We start from the raw sequence: 22039 nt of genomic DNA on the forward strand, positions 1-22039 counted from the left end.
ACAGCAGAAGCCAGGTGCCAACTGAAGCCCAACATATGCCATGAGGAGGATTCTGCCACGAGCACTCCAGTTTCTGTGCTCCCCTCTAGAAGCAGTTCCTGCAGCTCAGGCACAGGAGAGCTTTTGTCATTCATAAAAACAGCAGCTCCCTGCAGAACCAGACCATGCCCACTTGCTGTGAGGGAAACTCGATTCCCACTGGAGCTGGGAGCTAAAAAAGCTGGAGAAGAAGAGCCAGCAGTGCAGGAGGAGCTGGCACAGGATCAGCCATGGCTTTCCAAGCCTTTCCTTCAGCATCACAGTCCTAGGGAACAGCTGGACCCCTCATAGGGGCATATCAGAGTGGGAGCAGCAGGTAAAGGCTGAGGAGCTGCTTTGGGGAGAGGCAGCAGCCAGAAAGCAGAGCCCAGAGGGTGTGAGAGTGATGGGACAGCAAGGTGTGGGGAGATGGAACAGCTTCTCCAGCTGCCAGCGTTGGTGGGCACCGGTTTCACTTTGACCAGAGCTTTAGAAAGTGCCAGAAACTGGAAGCTGTGGGCATCATTTTGGAAGCAGGGCTGAAGCTGTTTCACAAAGAGCCTATTTTTGTAGCAGGGACAGGGATGACGAGATCACTGCGCATGCAGATGCTGAGAGATTTCAACCCAGAATGGTTCAAAAGAAGTTTGCCAAGAAAAGAGAAGCTCCTCCTGCAGCCCAGCAGTGCAGAGCCAGCCCCAGCAGCAGAGCAGAGAGCTGCCGGGGAGCAGAGCTGAGAGATGCCTTCAGGGGGCTTCTGCTGCACCAGCGGCTCTGACCTTCCTCATCAGGGCTGACACAGATCTGTCACCCTCCGAGGGCTGCGTGTGTGCCCTGGGGCTCCCCACCAGTCACACTGGGAGTCGGGCAAGGAGAGCAGCAGCTGCTGGCTTTGACCTGCTACCCTGCAAGCACTGATCCAGCAGATGCAGCCAGCTTCTGCTTCTCCACTTGACAGCAGGTTCCTGGTCTGAACTAAGCCAGAGCAATGCTGAGTCCCTGACAGTGCTCCTCTGTCACTGCATCCTTAGCTTCAAATCGTGGAGTTATGAAATGGTCTGGGTGGGGAGAGACCTTTAGTGCTCCTCCAGCCAGCAGGGACATCTGCAACTACAGCAGGTTGCTCAGAGCCACAACCAACCTGACCTGCAATGGTCCCAGGCATAGAGCATCTACCACCTCTCTGGGCAACCTGGGCCAGGCTGTCACTACCCTCAGTGTCAAACATTTCTCCCTTCTCTCCAGTCTGAATCTCCCCCTTCCAGTTTCACACCATCACCTCTTGTCCTGTCACAACAAGTCCTGCTCAGAATTCTGTCCCCAGCTTTCTTTTTGGTCCCTTTAGGCACCAAAAGGCCACCAGAAGGTCTCCTGGAGCCTTCTCTTCTCCAGGCTAAACAAGCTCAACTCTACCAGCCTGTTCTCACAGCAGAGGGGTCCCATTATTGATTTGGGCTCTCTTGTCTCTCACTATGATGAAAGCCTGCTTCAGCACACCATATGTCCACAGAATCCCAGAACCCAGGTTGAAGTGACCTCAAGAATCACCTGGCCCAATCTTTCTTGGCAAAAGCCCTATCTAGACAAAATGGCCCAGCCCCTGTGCAGCCACATATCAAAGTTTTGCAGATAGGACCCTGCAAGCACCACTAAGTGACACCAGAACTATTTTTCTGTCATTTAAAGCATTCCAGCCTCAGAAAACCCCACACAGAGCAGAGACTGAGGGCACAGGAGTGCAGGCATGGCACTCTGGGACATGGGTTGGTGATGCTGGGTTGATGGTTTGACTTGATGATCTTAGGGGGATTTTCTAACCTTAATGATTCCCTGCAAGCAGCAATTCTGCTCAGACCTTGGCCATGGAAGGACAAGAGGCCCCTGAGCATGGTCAGCCACACGGCAGCAGCTAACATGTCTGTGGGCACGAGCGTCACAGCTTAGGCTGCTTCCATGTCAAACGTGGCTGCAGATGAAACCTGCCCCTGACAGCTTTCCTGACAGCTTCCAGCAAGTTCCTACATGGTTATTGACAGGAGAGCTCATCTGCTAGGCAGGCAGCTGCAGACAGATGGGGATGACAGCTCCTCGTCTGCTGCTGGTGCCAGCACCCAGTGAATGGCACTCTCCCGGTGAGCAGCAAAACCTCCAGGCTCAGGTTTTACTCCCTGAGCATCTCACAGAATCCTAGAGCAGTTTGGGTTGGAAAAGACCTCAAAAGGTCAACAAGTTCCAATCCCCTGCCATGGGCAGGGACACCTTCCACTAGCCCAGGCTGCTCAGGGTCTCATCCAACCTGGCCTTGAACACCTCCAGGGACGAGGCATCCACAACCTCCCTGGGCAACCTGTTCCAGAGCCTCCCCACCCTCACTGCAAAGAATTTATTCCTCATCTCCAGTCTCAATCTCCTCTCTTCCAGCTCAAAGCCATTGTCCCTCATACTGATTATGGCCTCCTCTGGATCTGCCCCAGCAGTTCCATGTCCTTCACTCTCTAGAAATGTTTGTGATCTCCCACATGCCTCCAGAGCTGGGTGACTCTGGTGCAAGCTCCACATGAGAGCAGGACACTCACTGAGCCTCCCTGCAGCCTCCATGGTGCCTGAAAGAATACCAAGACTCTGAGATCCCCACTGCCTGCAGGACACATCACAGATCCTCCCACTAGTGCCACCAAGGTAGGCACAGGCTGCACCACTCCTGTCACTGCTCTTCTGCTAGCTCTCTTCTGCACAAACCCAGCTCAGACCCAGCCACCAGGTTTCCAGAGCCACCAACAGGACATGGACCAAACTGCCCTCTCCAGCCCAACCCTTTAACAAGAGGCTGCCACCATAGATGTGCTGAGGGGCACAAGTCTGGCAGCGACCTGGCAGTGCAGGGTCAGCAGCTGGACCTGACAATCTTAAAGGTCTTTGCCAACCAACACAACTCTGTGATCCTACCACATCCTAAGCAAACAAGAGCAGAGCTTTTCAGTTGCAGGGCTGAGGACATGTGCAGGCTGGCAGAAGGAAGGGCCTGGCTCCAGAAGAGCCAGGGAAGCAGCAGAAGGTGCTGGGATGGAGCAAGGCAGATACATCTTCATCCCACAGGAACTGTCACCGGATGGCATCGCCAGCAGGAGCAGGGAGCATGTGCCCTGGCACAAGGGCAGATGGCTCACCACAAGAGCTGGAGAAGTTAATTAGCAAGCCAAAAGGAAGCAGCAAGCTGCAGCAAGGCTGAGAAGATCTGAGCACGCACCAGAACCAGGGTGAGACAGAACCAAAGGTGTGGGAAACGTGAGAAGGGATTGGGTCCTGCTCTCCAAGGCAGGCCCTGGGCAAGAGGGTGTTGGCATCTCCAGGAAGGTCCTGGCTCAGTGGACACATCTGGAGCAAGCTGCTCATCCCACCCCAACCTGGGCAGGCAGGGCTCAGTGATATCCCCTGCAAAGGGGCTGCCCAGCAGCAGGCTGTCCCTTCTCACCGCAGATAGTCCCACAGAGGAGAAACTTGATGGGGCTGAGCATTTTCAGGTGGTACAAACAGCACCTTCACTCCTGCTGCTGCTGCCAGCCCAGGCTTGCCCAAAGCTCGCTCCAGAGAAGAACCCAGACTTGGGGAACTGCAACAAGCCTCTCTGCACCTGTCTCCAAGGGTCAGCTTGGGGTCTGGAGATCATTCCAAGAGGAAATGGCCTGAAACTGTGCCAGGGCAGGGTTAGTCGGAGATGAGGAACAATTTCTTTGCTGCAAGAGTGGTCAGGCATTGGAACAGGCTGCCCAGGGAGCCGATGGAGTCTCCATCCCTGGGAGGGTTCAAGAAGCCTGTGGCCATAGCACTTGGGGACATGGTTTAATGGCCATGGTGGTGCTGTGTTGATGGTTTGACTGGAAGGTCCTGGAGATCTTTTCTGACCCAAACAATGATTCTCACATCCTGACTCTCCTACCACCTGGGTGCCCACACCCTGGGCAGTGCCTCTCTTGCTCTAAGCATCAGCAGTACTTGCTCAGGACAAAGACACAGCTCTGGAGCTTTTCAGGAAAGGAGGAGCCCAAGACAAAGATGAAATGATTCTGCCTCCAGCAAACAGAGCATGAAAGAAACTCAGGCATGGTAAGAGAGGGCAGGAAGCCTCTGATAGAGCCGCAAAAGATGGAGGAATGAAATGCAAACCTCAAAGAAAGCTGCCTCGGCCTCTTTGCTTCCCAGAGCACCTCTGGTATTTATTAATGGATTCTGATTAGATGACCTTTAGCAGGAGAATGTGAGGAAGGTCATTTTAATGATGATTTTGTCTACAATTTAAATAATTATGCTCTCTACTAATAGCTCTGACTATAATTAGGTTGGCCAACTGCATTGCATTACCTAAACCTGAGCTCAGCTCCTGAAGGCCTCACTGTATTTCAGACAGCTTCATGATGGCTCTGCCTCCTGGTGAGCAGGAGAGGATGGAGTGGTAGAGCTTGGCATGATCCAGAGCAGACCTTAACACAAGCACTGGTGGGGTTGGGCTGGTCACCCTCTCCAGCACAGCCCACCAGTTTTGACTGTAAGTTGGGGACAATCTTTCTAGCTGGGGACAATCTTTCTAGCAGGACTTTCAGTCTGAAGTTCTGCCCTGCTGGGGCTCCCCCTGCAGTGCTGGGGCCAGCTCTGGAGCCCTCGGCACAGCACAGACAGGGACCTCTTGGAGCAGGGCCAGAGGAAGCCACAGCAATGCTGGCAGGGCTGGAAGCCCTCTGCTGTGATGCCAGGCTGAGGGCACTGGAGTTGTTCAGCCTGGAGATGAGAAGGCTCCAGAGAGACCTTGTCGACACTTTTTAGTGCTTAGAAGAAAGCTAGGGTCAGAGTTTTGAGCAGGAGCTGTTCTGACAGGGCAAGGGGAGATGAACTGAACTAAAAGAGGGAGATTAAGACTGGAGAGAAGGAAGAGATTTGCGACATTGAGGGTAGTAAGACTGTCCCAGGTTGCTCAGAGAAGTGGAGATGCCTCATTCCTGGAACCATTGCATGTCAGGTTGTTTGGGGCTCTGAGCAATCTGCTGCAGTTGGGGATGTCCCTGCTGACTGCAGGGGGATTGGAATAGATGACCTTGAAAGGTCTTTTCCCATCCAAACCAGTCTGGGATTCATTCCATGAAGCTAAGTCTGTGTTTTAAGTGCTCTGTGGGGTGGTTTCTTGTGCAAATAACCCTGTCAGGGAAGCACCTTTGCCACTGTTTGGAGCACAGCAGAAGAATTGGAGAGCAGTGAAACGCCAAAGTTCATCTCTGTTAGCACTGCCCAGTGAAGCTGTTTTCTGTTTGACCTGGTTGTGTCTGAACCTCTTTGAGGAGGAGGAGGAGAGCAACTTTCTGTGTTTAACCTTGCAAAGCCTTCTGAGCAGCAATCTTCCATCCAGGAGAGGAGTGCTAATTACCCAGCCATGATAGGGCCTCTCAGGCAGAAAAATTAATTGCTTCTTGCAGTAGAGAACGAAGCTGTGCAGTGCTGAAGACACCGGAGCTGCCCTCGTGCTGGATAGCTCTGAAGCCACGGCAGGAGGAACTCTGGTTTCTGCTGCTGGTGAAGCTGTGCTTGGGGCTGTGTCATTGCTGAGTACATTGTGGCTGTCACACAGGTCTGCTGAGATGAGGGCACTGATGTTTGTACCTTTTCCTCCTCAAACCTGCTCTGAATGTGTGTGGAGCTGAGCTCAGAAGTGCTGGTGCTGAGCTGCTTGCTTGACCAGCACCGCATGCTGGGCTGGCTCCTACACTGTGTTCCTCCAGAATCTCTGAGCTTCATCGGAGCTTTCACATTGTGTGCTGTCAGGATGATGGGATCCCAGACTGGTTTGGGTGGGAAGGGACCTTTAAAGTTCATCCTGCAGTCAGCAGGGACATCTGCAGCTACAGCAGGTTGCTCAGAGCCCCAAACCACCTCACCTGGAATGGTTTCAGGGATGGGGCATCTCTAGGCAACTTGGATCAGGGTCTCACCACACTCAGAGGAAAGTATTTTTTCCTTCTCTCCAGTCTGAATCTCTCTCTTTCAGTTCAAACCATCACCCCTTGTCCTGTCACAACAGGCTCTGCTCAGAAGTCTGACCCCAGCTTTCTTCTATGCACTTGAAGGTCTCAACAAGGTCTCCCTGGAGCCTTCTCTGGGCTGAACAACCCCAGCTCTCTCAGCCTGGCTCACAGCAGAGGGCTTCCAGCCCTGCCAGCATTGCTGTGGCCTCCTCTGGCCCTGCTCCAACAGGTCCCTGTCTCTGCTATGCTGAGGGCTCCAGAGCTGGCCCCAACACTGCAGGGGGGCACTCAGCAGGGCAGAAGTTCAGAGTGAAGAGTTTAAGTAACTGGCACTGCTCAGGTGTTTGAAATGAAGCATCCTTGGATGCCACAAGCCCTTCACAGATGCAAAATGGTTTTCTCCTTTATTCTCAAGTAACTCTGGAGCCCTCCAAGACCCTGAGATCAAGGAGCAAAGTGAAAGCAGTTTTATCTTTTAAAGTATTTCTCTCCCTAGGCTCCACAAGCAGCACAGCAGAGTAGAGCAGCTCTGGAGATGAAACCAGGAGCCAGCTGGCATGGAAAGCTGCTGCTCAGACTGGGATCTGGCTCGAACTGCAGCATCTTCCCTTTGCAGCCCCAGCTAGAGCCTCCTCACCAGATCTGCACTGCCCCTACAGATGCCATCTCCTCTTCCCTCTCCAGCTCTGCAGAGTCCACGCAAGGTTTAAACAAAATCCAATCGATTCAGCTCCACTTCCTGCAGGATTTCACTGGCTGCTCCTATTTGGGAACAGAAAAGGCAGCTCCCAGAGTGCTGCACCAGCTGGAAGATGCTCAGCCACAACTGTCCCAACCTTCATGTGACCACCACTAGACACAATCTCAGCTGGCTCTGGACGCACACCACAGGCAGCACCAGCCACAGAGCAGAGCTGCTCTCCAGGTTTGCATTAGCCCAAAGTGAAGCCCCTGTCCTCATCTCATCCCCAGCAGGCACAGCATCCCTGGCTGCTGAAGGAGTTTGCAGTCTCTTGATCCCAAGCTCCTGAAGGTTTGTCAGGCTGTAAGAAGCTTGACTGCCAGTGTAGAAGAAACAAAGCTTGTCCCAGTCACACCAGTACACCCCCCAGTCACAGCTCAGCTGATGGTTTTGCAGGGGGACAAACCAGAGGGGCTGCCAGAGAGAGACAAAATATCAGCTACAGAAGGAACCATTTTTTACTCCCTGTTTGAAGTCCTCAGCATTTGCATCTCTCTCTTCATTTGAAGAAACAGTGTACTAAGAATTAATTAGCACCAACTGGGCAGCTTCACCCATCTGTTGCTGAGCCCATTAGACACCCTCACCTAGCAGGGACACCAGCAATGTAGGATGCCATCCAGGGCTCCTCACATGCCCTGGTGTCAAGTGCTGCCTCTTAAAATGCAACAGCTGAGGTCGAATTTAGCTCAGAGGCTGTTCACAGTAACCTACAGCCCACAGGAGGCACACAGATGAAACCTGCTGGTGAGGGACCAAGGGGCTGCACTCAGGGAGCAGGATCAGGCTGTCCAAGGGCTTCTTGCTGCTCCATGTCCCCCACCAGCTTGGACAGGGCTGGTGAGGAGACAAAGAAAAGCATCACATGCACCTTCAGCCAAAACCCTGCAGAAACAAGCAAAGCATCTCCTGGTACCTGCTGCCTCTCCTGCCAGCTGCTACCCAGATGATGAGTAAGGATGAGAAAGTGGTGACTGGATGGGCAGGATGCCCAAGCAGAGCTCTGGAGGTGGTACCTGGATCATGGCCATCCCAGCTCTCCTGCTACCAAACCTCATTTTCCTTCAGCAAGGTTAAGAGGCTTCAGTGTTTCCATCTCCCTCTGCCCTAGAGAAGGCCCCAGGAGGCCTTCTGGTGGCCTTTCAGTGCTCAAAGGGGCTGAGCAGAAAGCTGGGGACAGACTTTTGAGAAGGAGCTGTTGTGACAGGACAAGAGCAGATGGCTTGACCTAAAACAGAGAGATTCAGACTAGAGAGAAGGAAGAGATTGTGACATTGAGGGCAGTGAGAGCCTGTCCCAGGTTGCCCAGAGAGGTGGTAGATGCCCCATCCCTGGCCCCATTGCAGCTCAGGTTGTTTGGGGCTCTGAGCAACCTGCCATAGTTGGGGATGTCCCTGCTGACTGCAGGAAGGTTGGACTGCATGAGCTTTAAGAGTCCCTTCCCACCCAAACCAGTCTGGGATTCAGTGATGAAGACACAAACATCACTGTCCCCAGAATGCAGAAGCACCACAAGCTCTGCTTTGCTCTCTGTCACCTCCTCCTCAGAGTCAGGTTTGCAAAACCTGGGCAAATTTCTCAGCTCCAAACCAGGGATGCTCCAAACCCAGCACACCCCTGGAGGAGAAGGAGAAACCAGAGCAAAGGGACAGGCAGCCAAACAAGCTCTGAGCGAAGAAGGTTGGAGTGAGGTAGGGCTTGGTCACTGCTCCCTAGTCTCAGGTGATAGAGAGAATGGTCTGAAACCGTGCCAGGGCAGGGGTAGGTTGGAGAGGAGGAACAATTTCTTTGCTGCAAGAGAGGTCAGGCATTGGAACAGGCTGCCCAGGGAGGCGGTGGAGTCCCCATCCCTGGAGGGGTTGAAGAAACCTGTGGCTGTGGCACTTGAGAACATGGTTTGATGGATGGTGGTGGATGATCTTAGAGAGCTTTTCCAACCCAAACAGTTCTGTCACTCTAGGATCCCAGATCATCACGACCCACACTTAGCCCTTTCCCCCCACAGTCTCTCCCAAGGGGCACAGGCAGCCCCTCCCCGAGGCTGCACACAGAAGGTGCTGACCCTGCTGTGAGCCTCCCCCAGCTCCAGCAGCTCCCTTTTAATCCCAGCACAGCCCAGTTCCGGGAGGGGGGCTGGCGGCGCATGTTCTGCATCCACCTTCAGCTTCTGCCTGCTCCCACAACTTCTATTTTTAAGGTGAGAGTTGTGGTACTCTGCTGTTCCCCCAATTCCATCCTTTCTCTCCTGGCAGCTCCCCAGATTAACCAGTTTCCATGGGAAAACACAAAACCTGCCAGACAGACCTGGAAGGAGCTGGCAGAGCCACGCTGAGGAGCCTGAGCCAGCTCCACTGCTCCAGCTCCCCCCATCCACCCCCAGAGCCCAGGATCCACTGGAAATCCAGTCCAGGGCCTGACTTAGAGGGCATTTGGGTGGCTTTCTGCTTTTTAAGGAGTGGTCAAAGCTCACATCCTATCTGGTATCCCCCAGATACCTTCTTGTCACAGACTCCCAGCATGGTGGGGTTTGGAAAGGAGCTCTGAGCATCATCCAGTCCAACCTCCCTGCTAGAGCAGGGGCACCCACAGCAGCCTGCGCAGCATCGCAATGCTCAGGTAGGTTTAGAAGCTCTCCAGAGAGCCTGCTCCAGGGCTCCAGCACCCTCACACTAAACAAGTTTCTCCTGTTTAGACAGCACCTCCTGGGTTGCAGTTTGTACATCTCCTGTCCTTTCACTGAACACCATTCTGACACCCATCCTTTGAGTACTGATCAGCAAAGAGGAAATTCCCTCCCCAGTCTTCTCTTCTCCAGGATAAAAAGCCCCAAGTCCCTCAACCTTTCTTCACAAGAAAGATGTTCCAATCCCTTTAACATCTTGGTACCCCTCTGTACACTGCTGTGGGGCACAGTGATGGAGATAACATTTCCCTCAGGATGTGAGACCAGGTACTTACATCAGAAGCAGGACCTTTGTCAGCACCAGGGCAGGAGAAGGTAACAAACTCATGGCACCTCTTGTGCACCACAAAGCAGCAAACTGCAGAGAGAAGACAGAGAAGGTGTCAGGGATATGTTAAGGGACTGGCACCAGGTCAGCCCAGAGCTTGGGAAAAGGAGCAACCAAGATTTCTGAGGGGAGACACCAGGACTCCAGGGTGTTTGAGTAAGCCTGGGGCAGACTTTATACCTTGTAGAACATAGAATCATTAAGGTTGGAAAAGCCATCTAAGGTCACTGAGTATAACCATCCACCCAACACCTTCACGGCTGCTAAACCACATCCACAACCTCCATGGCCACAGGTTTCTTGAACACCTCCAGGGATGGGGACTCCACCACCACCCTCCCTGGGCAGCCTGTTCCAAAGATCACCAACCAGGAGGGCAGGCACTGCAGTAAAAGTGAGGAGGAGGAAAACGTTGAGGGAACATCAAGAGGAAGGCTGGGAACCCTTCTGTTCAGCTAGAGCTCCCTGTCACTCCCAGCACCTCGCACTGTGAGGTCACCACTGTGTATAAAAAGAGGCAGAATCTGGCGTCCGTGGGTATCTGAGCCGAGAAGTGCATGTGGCCAAAAACAGAAGATGGGAACAGGTGGGCAACTTTCCTCCCACACCTCTGCTTCAGCTCCACAGCCCCCATTTGCCAGGCCAGAAGACAGGCATGTTTTCTCCTCACGCAGGCACAGCGATGACAAAGACACCCTTCTGGGAACGCTGCAGGGACGCTGATCCCAGCATGCTGTGGCCCAACCTAAGCATCCACAGCTAATTCCACAGCTCTTCACCCACCAGGCCCAGCATGTGCTGACCTGAAGCCACCAGCAGCATCTTTGCAGGCTGTGCAGTCACCACAGCTCTTCACCCTCCAGACCCAGCACATGCTGACCCGAAGCCACCAGCAGCATCTTTGCAGGCTGTGCAGTCACCACAGCTCTTCACCCTCCAGACCCAGCACATGCTGACCCGAAGCCACCAGCAGCATCTTTGCAGGCTGTGCAAAGAGCTGCACTTCAAGGCTAGAGTTTCCCCCCAAAATGCCAAAGCAGCACCTCACTTTCAGTGCCAGACTTGTAAAAAGCCACTTGGTGGTGCAGATAACTTCAACTGATGGCCCAGGTCCTTCTCTGAGGGTGTTAGCCCACCTCACCTTGCAGCTGGAGGTGGTACTGCTGCTGGGGTGCCCCAAGTCTGGGGAACAGAGGCACCACCTTGCGCCTCTGGGTGCCAGCCCCTCCAGGTCCAACATGCCTACATCCATGCCATGCCCATCCCAAGGGAGAGCATCTCGAGTCCAAGGCAACACCATGCATGAAAGGAGCCAGGCAATCACAGAATGGATTGGAAGGGACTTTAAAGATCATCCAGTTCCACCCCTCTTGCCACTGGACCAGGTTGCTCAAGGCCTCATCCAACCTTGCCCCGAACAGCTCCAGGCAGGGAGCATCCACAACCTCCCTGGGCAACCTGTTTCAGTGGCTCTCCACCCTCACTGGAAAGAGTTTCTCCCTCATCTCAAATCTTCTGATACCTAGGCTAAAAATGCAGCAGGCTTCAGTGCATCACTGCCAGACCTTCCCTAAGGAGCAAGGAAAAACCAAAACCAAGTGACATTTGCCATTAAATCCCTGATCCCCTCTCTGTGCCCTGCTGCCTACAGCTGGGAATTTGTTTTCTTTTCCACGTTTTTCATCATGAAAGCCCCCACCCCCCAAAGGTCTACAAGGCACAGTGCTGCCAAGATCTCTCTCCTCAAAGGACCTCTCAGTTGCTTTTCTGAGCCTAACAAACAAGGGTTTTATTTTTTTTTTCTTGTTCATTGTTTCTGTCGTTTGTCTACAGAGACAGAAGCATCTGGGGAGCAGGAAGGAAGAAATTAGAACTCTATTAGCAAAGATTTGTCCTGAAGTGTGTGTAGGATCTAAGTGAGGCTCCATGAGACGCTGGGGCACAGGTGCTGGGGGAGGTTTCACGCAGCTGGCAGCATCTGGGCTGTGGTGAGAGGCTCCCAGAGGAGCCAGAATGATTTTGGTCTGACAGGAGATACAAAACCGCTGCCAGGCTGAGCTTCCTCAGGCTATTTCCCCATCCCATGTAGGAAAAGGCTGTTGGATGCAAAGGTAAGAAAGGAAAAGCAGCCCCTTTAGTGCTTCCCCCAGCTCCTGAGAAGCTTTTGCACTCTGGGGACAGTGATGTTTGTTCCCAGCACTACCATGACCGCTGAACCATGTCCTGAAGTGATGGTGAGGTGTAACCCTTCTCCAAGTACCCAAAGCAAACCAGAGGCTCTCTGGTCGCTACAGTGTGGGCTCTGCACCCAAGGCTTCCAAGGAAGCCCTGCAAGCTTTGAAAAGGTCCCCTTGAGCATTTTGTGCAGGCTTAGGTGAAGGCTGAATCCAGGGAAAGAGAGAGCCAACACAATGAATCAGGTGCAGCAGCTCACTGCACCGATCCTGCCTTCACTCCTGGCCATGCTTCATCCCCAAGAGATGTGAACAGATCAGACAGACCTAACTCCTGGCTCTGCTTCCTACCCAAGAGATGGGAGAAGACTCGCAGATGATTGCATTTGGTTGGAAGGGACCCTCAAAGGTCATCTTATCCAACCTCCCCACACTCAGCAGGGGCATCCCCAGCTGGATTATATCAAGTCTGATCTGGAATGTCTCCAGGGATGAAACCTCAGCCACACCCTTGGGCAGCCCATTCCAATGTCTCACCAACCTCATTGTGTAGAACTTCCTCCTGATGTCCAACCTAAATCTGCCCTGCTTGTTTCAAACCATTGCCCCTTGTCCTATCCCCACAGGTCCTTCTAAACAGTCCCTCCCCAGCCTACTTGTAGATCCCCTTAAGATATTGGAATGTAGTTATAATGTCTCCAGTCTGAACAGCCCCAACTCCCTGACAGTCTGTGAGAGAGGTGCAAGATCTCATAGATCCCTGCTCCATGACTAACCCAATGTGTTATTCTGGGAAGAGATTGCTGGTTTCACCACACCAAGCAAGAGCCAGGTGCTGGATCTCCAGGAGCACAACACTAGGACAGGAATCAGGTCTGCAGGGACTGGACCTGGGCTCCTGAAGCTTTGGCATTTCCAGCCTGCATCTTTGCCAGTTTGGAAACTGCAGCACAAGCAGCATCTTCCCCAGGTCACTAATTAGTTAATTTGTAAATCTGATTACAGGGGCAATAAAGCAAATCAAATCCTGCTGCTGAGCTGCAAACGTCCTGAGTCATTTCTACACCACAAACCCTGCACAGTAACCTTTAGCACTCAGCACTGCACAGTGCCTGAACATCTGCTGGCCCTAAACGCTTCTTCACAGCAACTCCACTGTCTGGGAAGAAGAACTCTCTGTCTTGGGGGCAAGAGGAGGGCATGAAACCCCGTGAAGAACAAGAGGCAGAGCTCTGGAGGTCATTGGCTCTCCACAGGCTGATGGGACTTGTTGGGAAACACCTTTCCAACAGCAGCCCCAGCACAGCTTCTAAGATCTGGGAAGACTTGCACCAAGCCATCAGAGCAAGGTCGTGTGCCTCCAGTCATTATCATCCTGTTGCCCTCTTGGGAAGAAAGGGTTGGCTTTTAGAGCTCCTGGAGCTCTGAGAGGTTGGGCTTCAGAGCTAGGAAACCAAATTAGCACCACAGCATCAGGGTAGTTTCAGGCCCTAGGAACTGGTCTTGTGTTGAAGGATGAAAAGATAGAAATGCTGATGGTGTTGCTTAAACACATACATGGACACCTAACAGCTTCTTCGGCTCAACCACTGCTCAAAAATCCTCAAGGAAAATCATCAAGCAGCTCCCCAGAGAGCTCACAGAACCTGCCAACCAGAAAAACCTCATCAGAACACCTTCCAAGGGTGTGAACACCACAGAGCATACGTCCAGCTGCACCTCTAGCATGGGCAGGGACCTCCTGCAGCCAGGAGGGCTGCTGGAGCAGCTCAGCAGCAGGCAGAGCATCCATCAGCTGCAAGCTGCTGACAGTCAGCCAAGGCAGGCTGCTGAAGGCAGGGAGCTGAGCCAGCAAAGCAGAGCTTTACCCAACAGCAGTTCTATCTCCCCATGTTTTGGAACACCACCACAAATGACTGCAGCAGGCAGAAGCTCAGGGCAAGTCCTCAGCAATGGCAGGAAGGACAAATGCAGCCCCTGACTGGAAATGCTGCTGCAGAAAGCTTGGGGAGGAAGTTCCCCGATTCAAGCTGCTGGGGGTGACCCTGCTTCAGAATGGACAAGAGGACCTCCAGAGGTCTCTTCCAACCCACACCATGCTGGGATTTGGGACTGCTGAGGACCTTTGTCACTGAACATTGATCTTGGAGATGAATCCTCTCCATCGTTGCCTGCTTCTTGTTGCTGTGTGTGTTGTAGGGCAAAGCAGGGCTGGGGAAGGGCTGTTCAGAAGGGCCTGTGGTGACAGGACAAGGGGCAATGGTTTGAAACTGGAGCAGAGCAGATTTAGATTGGACATCAGGAGGAAGTTCTGCACAATGAGGGTGGGGAGACATTGGAACAGGCTGCCCAGGGGTGTGGTTGAGTCCCCACCATTCAAGGTCAGGCTCAACAAGGCTCCCAGTAACCTGATCGAGCTGGAGATGCCCCTGTTGACTGCAGGGGGTTTGGACGAGATGACCTTTGAGGGTCGGCTCCAGCCCAAAGCAGTCTGTGATTCTGTGGTTCCAGACCAGGAAGCCCTGCAGAAATGCTTCCCCAGCACCAGCAGCAGGGCTCACCTCGCCTGCCCTATCTACATTCAGAGCTTTCCCCACCAGCAGACAGCTGGGCATGCTGCCCAAACACAACAGTGCTGCAAGATCTGCTCTCAGAATACAAAATCCTCCCCAGCCCAGTGCCTTCTGCCCAGGAAAAGCCCTTTAGCAAGCTCTAAGCTCCTTAGAGTGGCAGCAGGCTGCCCAGGGAGCCAGCCCAACACCAGCATGGCATTTCCAGGAATGTGGAAGCCCTCAAGAGTCTCAGGGCTGCTGTTTTGTTTGCAGACTGCAAACGTCTGAGGCTGCTGAGCCCACCCTGAACAACGCCATGCAGAAGCAGAGCCAAGTGCTGCAGCTGCATCTCTGCCTCTGCTCATACCACCAGGATACACCTTTGTCTGACGCAGTGGCCAGTCCTGCTTGGACTGGGGTATCTGGAGGTCTTTTGGAGCCCCATTTCTCCAGCATACTTTGACCTTGCTCTGGATCAGGTTTCTGGGATGCTAGAAGCACACTCAAGGGAGAAAAAATGTCTTGTCATAGAACCATAGAATGGTTTGGGTTGGAAAGGACCTTAAAGATCATCCAGTTTCAACCTACCTGTCACAGGCAGGGACATCTCCCAGTAGCCCAGGTTGCCCCAGGCTTATCCAGCCTGCATCCCATGCAAAGGGCATCCACAACCTCCCTGGGCAACCTGTTCCAGCATCTCCCCAGCCTCACCAGAAAGAACTCCTTGTATTGCCTTGTCCCATACCCTAGCCACACTGCATGGATTCACTTGTGCAAAGAGAAGGATGACTGCAAGGGGTCACAGATGTTAGAGGGAAAGCAGTGCCCCCAAGATGAGAGGGAATGGATTACAGCTTGAGGAAGGGAGATCAGGAAGAAGTTATTGACAGTGAGGGTGGGGAGACACTGGCACAGGTTGCCCAGGGAGGTTGTGGATGCCCTCTCCCTGGAGATGTTCAAGGCCAGGCAGAATGAGGCTTGGAGCAACCTGGGCTAGTGGGAAATGGATGACCCTTAAGGTCCCTTCCAACCCATTCTATCAGCCTATGACAGCACCACATCTCTACATGGCCCATCAAAGCCAGCAGAGCCTCAAAACTGCCTCCAGTCCATATAAGCCCTGTGCCACCTACACATAGCCCTAGCACCATCCTAGTGCTGAGGGCTTCGAAATGCCAGGAGAGCACAAAGCTGCCCAGCACAGCTGGCTGGAGATGCTCCATCCCTTCCTGACCCCTGCATGCCATCTGCTGGGGGCCCCCCACGTGAGGTCTGATTAACCACACCTCCCACACGGAACATCTTAGCTGGCAGGAAGGTGCCAGGCCTCCTCCAAACCCTGGCCCTGTGACAAACTGCTTCCTGCAGGACTGAGCCCTGCCTAGCAACTCCCTGCTGCAGGACGTGCTGCTCCCTTCCAGTCGATCTCCATTTGTGCCTCTAATTTCATTGCTGAACTCCTTGTCCTGATGTTCTGAAGAAGGGGCTCATCAATTTTGCCTGAGCCCTTCATGAAATGAATAATTCAAGGCAGTCACCTCTAATGCCTCCCCCTGAGCACATCCACGGATTCACAGGCTGCATTGGGTTGGAAGGGACCCTCAGAGCTCATTTTCCCCAGCCCTCTGCACTCAGCAGGGACACCTCCAACTACAGCCAGCTGTCCAGGGACACATTAGGTCTGATCTGGAGGGTCTCCAGGGATGGGGCCTCAACCACATCCCCAGGCAGACTGTTCCACTGTCTCACCACCCTCCTTGTGCAGAACTTCCTCCTGATGTCCAAGCTAAATCTGCCCTGCTCCAGTTTCAAACCACTGCTCCTTGTCCTGTCTCCTCAGGTCCTTCTGAACAGTTCCTCCCCAGACTTCCTCTAGGTCCCCTTAAGATACTGGAAGGCTGCTTCAAGGTCTCCCTGGAGCCTTCTCTTCTCCAGGCAGAACAGCCCCAGCTTTCTCAGCCTGTCCCCTTAGGGAGGTTGTTCAGCCTCTGATCACCTTGGTGATCCAGAGCACAGGTTCCCACTGCATGGGAGCCCCTAGTCCACCTCCCCCAAGCGAGGGAGAGGTCTGGAGGCACCAAGAACAGTCTGAGATATAGTACATGAAACAAGGCTGACAGATGGAGAGTTAAGAGCCAGAAGGAGGTTCAGGAAAGGTTCATCTCAAAAATCAAGCCCCAGGAGAAGTTAAAGCCTCCCCAGAGAGCTGACAGAGCCATGCTTTAGCAGATGGCTCCAAGATCATGGAGCTCCAAGACTATTTGGAGCGCATCTCAGTGTGTAGCTGTTCCCTTACAACCTGTAGAAATTCTCTTTTGGATTCCACTCCCTAAAGAACAAGAGAATCAGGAAACAGCTTGGAATTTGGATTATCAAAAACCAAAATAACCCCAAAAAAGGGCATTTTATATCTGGTTTTGTTTTTTTTTTTCAAATAAAGGAGCTTTGTGCAGCTCCACCTCCGCTGAGCAAACCCATGGGGTCAGACAGGCTTTGTCCCAGTGAAAGGCACCACAGCCACCAGCTGCCCACAAGTTTCCAGCAGCATGGTAAAAAAAACACCTTGTTTTTTTTTTCTTTTAAGCACCAAACAAAGGCAATGAAGCACAAGAATCAGAAAACAAGGGGAGGGTGGTGGTGGTGGGGGAAAGGTTTCCAGGAGGGGAGGTCCTGAATTTCTGACAGCTCTTTACAGCTTTTAATCGCTTGCAGCGTGGAGAGAGAAGCTGAGCTGAAATTTGGACTCTTTGGATTTAATCCCCAGCTTTGGTTAAGAGCTTGCTGGAGTTCTTAGAGCACAACAAACATCCTCAGCTCCTTAGCACACTCCAGAGGTTTTCCTGTTGGCAGCTGCAGAGAGATGCAGCAGAAATGATCCCGTTCTGGGATTTTTGAGTTGTCCTCCACAGAAGCCCACTGGAGAGCAACCCAATGTGGGATCTATGGCCAGCCCAGGCTGATGCACTAGTTCTGTGTCTTAGTTTGCTCTGAGGATAAGGCCAGAGACACAAACTCCTGCCCTTATTCACCCTGCTGTGGGCTCCATGAGTTATTTGCAGCCTTCCCCATTCCTTAGGGAGAGGAGGATGCTCCTGCTCCCCAGCACCACGGGAAGAATGGAACCTTCCAGGCAAGGAGCAAAGGCCCAGGGATGAAGCGTCTCAAGGGCAAGAATCCTCTCTTCTGTGACTCCCTGCTGGGGAAGGGGTAGGCTGAAACATCCTCATTTATTTGGGTTCCTCACCTGCCTGTCCAACTGGCACCAGCTCTCAGCTTTTCAGCTTACATCTCCCAGTTCTCCAGGCAAACCCAGCCCTTGCTGTCCTGCTTGCTTGCTCTTTGGGAGGTGAAGAGGGACAACCTGTGCCTGAAGAGATCCAAGATCCCTCAGGAAAGATCTAGGACCCATCTCCCAGAGGCCTCAATGATGGCAACCATCTAGCAGCCACCACTGCTCTGCAGATCCACCCCAGGGCCAGTGGCTATTTCCAGTGACACCAAGACATGAATTTTACATCAGCGAGCCTCAGCCCAGACCTTAAATACTTCATCAGCAGCTCCTGGCCAAGCTGGAACAGAGATTCACTTTCAGACTGAATAATTTAGCCCCCTGCATGCTCCTGGCTGGTGCCACACACGAATAGAGCTGTGGCTCTGCCAGCTGTGCCGGCAGGAACCTGCAGTGCCAGCAGCAGCTTGGTGAGACCCACCACGGCCCTCAGTCTCAAATGCACAGCCAGAACCAAAGGTGGCTCAGGTTAGAGACACTTCTCAGAGTCACTGGGCAGCAGAGCCCAGCTGGCAGCAGGCTCTGGCACAGGCAGGACTTGCCACAAGCTCCAGAGCTGGACACAAGTCCTGGCTGTGCTAGCCCAGCTTCACCCCATCCCTGATCCCTTCAGGAACCACAAGTCTGAGGACTCATCAGAAATGTTCCATGTCCCTGATGCCCTACAATGGGAAGGAAAATGCACTCAGTTGCTAAGGGCAGGATCTGAGCTGCTCCTCGAGCTGGGTATCTTGGAAAGCTCCTGTAGATTCCATCATCACCTCCTCCCCTCTCTCCTGCACTTCACGCATGACTGAGCCCTTCAGCTCCTGCTATCTCCACGCTCTGGTGCTCATCCACATTCCCACAGCATCTCCCAAGCACGGCTCAGCGTGGCAGCACCTGCCTGATTTCCAAGACAAGGCTGGCTCAGACACAGCCACCAAGCCCTTCCCCACCTCCAGCAGAGAAGATTGCGATGCCCACCCTCCGTGGCCCCCACGCTCACTCCATGACGATCAGTTATGTGTGCCCTTTCCTCACAGGCCAGATAGGACTTGCTGCTCTTGGAGCTCCTCCACTTTGATACATTGGAGGGCCAGATGAACTCAGACCATCCTAGCACAGGTTTTGCCCCGGCCCTTGGTCCTCAGGAGGGTGAGGATGCAGTGGATGAAGCAGGAACTCGAACACCACTCAGCTGTCCAGGCTCCCCATGCTGCAGCCCTGTCCCCCAGCAAGGTCTCTAGATGCCACATCCATGGCTCTGATGGCTGATGGCCAGCGAGTCCCTAGATGGCTGTAGCAGGACCCAACACTCCCCCACGGCACTGCATGTGCCCCCAGGGCAATTGATGTTTCCACATATTCCAGTTTCACTCCCAGAGAGGTGCTTGAGGTTCAGATCTCTCCAACACAGCAGTAAATCAGACCAGTGCCACTCCAGCCACAAAAATGGCAATGTATTGGGTTGCAAGAGACTCTTAAGGGTCATCAAGTCCAACCCTTACCCCAGCACTGTCAGGGCACCACTAAACCATGGCTCTCAGCACCACATTTGCATGGCTTTGAAAGCCCTGCAGGGACAAGGACTCCACTATTGCCCTGGGCAGCTTAGGCCCCTCAAGGGAAAGAAACTTTCCCTCATGTCCAACCTAAACTTGCCATGGGACAACTTGAGGCCATTTCTTCTTGCCCTATCACTTGTTCCTTGGGAGAAGGGACAAACCCCACCTGTCTCCAGCCTCCTTTCAGGGAACTGCAGAGAGCAATGGGGTCTCCTCTCAGCCTCCTCTTCTCCATGCTAAACAACCCCAGTTCCTTCAGCTGCTGCTCACCAGACCTGTTCTCCACACCCTTCCCCTGCTTTGTTGCCTTTCTCTGGACCTGCTTCAGCCTCTCAATGCTGTTTTCTCTTTTCGAGGGGGCCCAAACCTGCATGAAGTGCTGGAGCTGTGCCTCCTCCCCCCCCAGTGCCAGTCCAGGGGCCAAGCCCTTCCACACCAAGTATGAATGGCACAAACACAAAAGCAGTAACAAAACACAGCCTCAATGCCCCCCTGGCAGCTGGAGGACAGAGAGACCCTACAGGATATGCCGAGACAGATGCAGCAGAGCTGTGCCCTCCTCCCAGGGCTGCAGGAGTGCCTGGATCATAGCCCAGCAACTCGGGAACATCACCATCCATGGCCAAGCCTCAGCAGCAGAGCTCTGGTGCTAGACCTCGAGGGCACAACTGGCATTTGTGACTCCTCAAGATGTGACTCTGTCAACAGCAGCCAAACCAACCCAGTATTGCAGTGTCCACCAGCCAGGAGCAGCCCTGATGAAAAGCAGGAGGAGGAAGGTTCCTCTGTTGCTCACTTGTGACAGAAGATCTTTAACATTCCTTCTTTGCTTGCTTTGAAAGGGTTAAACAATTGAGCCCAACCCTATATGCTGAGAAAGATCAGAGCACAAGCCACCAAAACATCCCAAAATCCCCAAAGCAGCCTACAGCTTTTACACCAAATAGCAGAAACATCTGAGAACATCCCCTGCATGGCAATTGAGCCTTTGGAGGCCAGAGGGTGAGGAACATCCATCATCCACCACCAGGAGAATAGGTGTGGGAGGGGAGGGGACAATGACAGCCTCAGAAGCTGGGATGGGGAAGGATCTTCACTCTGCCACCAAATGCGCCTGAGGAACACACTGAGCTGCAGCCAGGCTGCCAGATGTGAGGGGCTGCAAGGGCCTGGGAGTCTTCCAGGGAGCAGGAGGTGGCCAGGGCTGCAAGGAAGCAGGGGTCTTCCAGGGAGCAGGAGGTGGCCAGGACTGCAAGGAAGCAGGGGTCTTCCAGGGAGCAGGAGGTGGCCAGGGCTGCAAGGAAGCAGGGGTCTTCCAGGGAGCAGGAGGTGGCCAGGGCTGCAAGGAAGCAGGGGTCTTCCAGGGAGCAGGAGGTGGCCAGGGCTGCAAGGAAGCAGGGGTCTTCCAGAAGTGGGAGGCTGCAAAAAGCATCAGGGGTGCCACAGCGTGTCCATCCTTTGCGGATGTTGGTGGCACAAGGCTCCCTGGACGTGAGTGGTTCCCTCCACCCAGGACATGGCGTAAGTCCAGCTCCTGCTTCATCTCCAAACTGCTTGGGCCAAAAAAGCTGCTTTGGAGCAGCGAGCAGAGCACATCAGCAGCTCCATCTCCAGCGTCCAAAGACCTCGCACAGGAATTGCTCCTTCCTCACCCTACCCCGTTCAAGCAGGGATGGTCACACAGACAACACAGCCCAGTCCCACCACGAAGCCATGAAGAAGCCCAACCAAAGCCCCTGGCAGAGCAGCACTGCTGCAGGACCCTCTCTGGAGAGGCTGCTGGCAGCGAGCGGAGCTGCACGCCCCAGGGCTTGCCACGTGTGCCAGCCCCGGCAGAACCACCCACCCGTGCCAGCCCCTCCTGGGGCACCACTCAGACCTTCAAAGGCAGCAGAAGGAAGCCATCAATGCCCTTCCCCGCACGAAGAGGGCTGGAGTTGCAGCCACCTTTCTTCTGGGCCCCTTCCCTCTGTACCAGGTGCTGCTGCTGAGACCCACGCACGGATCTGGGGGGAAGGGCCCCAGCCGTGACGCTGCCCACGCAGCGGCCCCGACTGAATGGAGGGAGCCATGCTGTTCCCTCACCTTTCATTGGCAGCCAGGTGACAACCCCAACTGCTCATTTCCCGAGCTGGAATTTGTTCCTTTCCACCTTAACATCTCCTCCAACCTGGTTTTTAAAAGCTCCAATTATGAGCCTCACGATGTTGCCTGCAGAGAAGTTCACAACGGAGGATGGCACCAGGCTGGAGAGGGGATGGTGCCAGCTCCAGAGCCACACAGCCACCTCGAGAAGGTTGAGGCAAGCAGGGACCAGCAGCTCTCCTGGGGACTGGTGCGGACAATCTTTCCAGCAGGGACTGTTGCGACAGGACAAAGGATGATGCCTTGAACTAGAAGAGAGAGATTCAGCCTGAAGAGAGGGGAGAAATCTTTCACACTGAGGATAGTGAGACCCTGGCCCAGGTTGGCCAGCCAGATGGTAGATGTCCCATCCCTGGAACCACTCCAAGTGAGGGTGTGTGGGGCTCTGAGCAACTTGCTGTAGTTGGGGATGTCCCTGCTGACTGCAGGGGGTCGGACTGCAATAACCTTTAAATGTCCTTTCCCACCCAGACCTGTCTGTGAGTCAAGGGAGGAAGAGCAGCCAGGTGCTGGCCAAGGCTGGGCAGATGAGGCACAGGGCTGGTGGACGAAC

General features: G+C 53.7%; 1 protein-coding gene across 2 annotated transcripts in view; it reads right to left on the bottom strand.

Annotated features, from left to right (window-relative positions):
- The window catches only part of PRKCB (protein kinase C beta), a 116363-nt gene that overhangs the window by 53744 nt on the left and 40580 nt on the right, over positions 1–22039 (bottom strand). For both annotated transcript variants that reach the window (XM_064153332.1, XM_064153331.1), the window contains exon 3: positions 9727–9809. In XM_064153332.1, coding sequence (XP_064009402.1) covers positions 9727–9809 — 83 coding nt within the window. The remainder of the gene's footprint in view (positions 1–9726; positions 9810–22039) is intronic.

This window comes from Pogoniulus pusillus, chromosome 13, assembly GCF_015220805.1.
Source record: "Pogoniulus pusillus isolate bPogPus1 chromosome 13, bPogPus1.pri, whole genome shotgun sequence".
NCBI lineage: Eukaryota > Metazoa > Chordata > Aves > Piciformes > Lybiidae > Pogoniulus > Pogoniulus pusillus.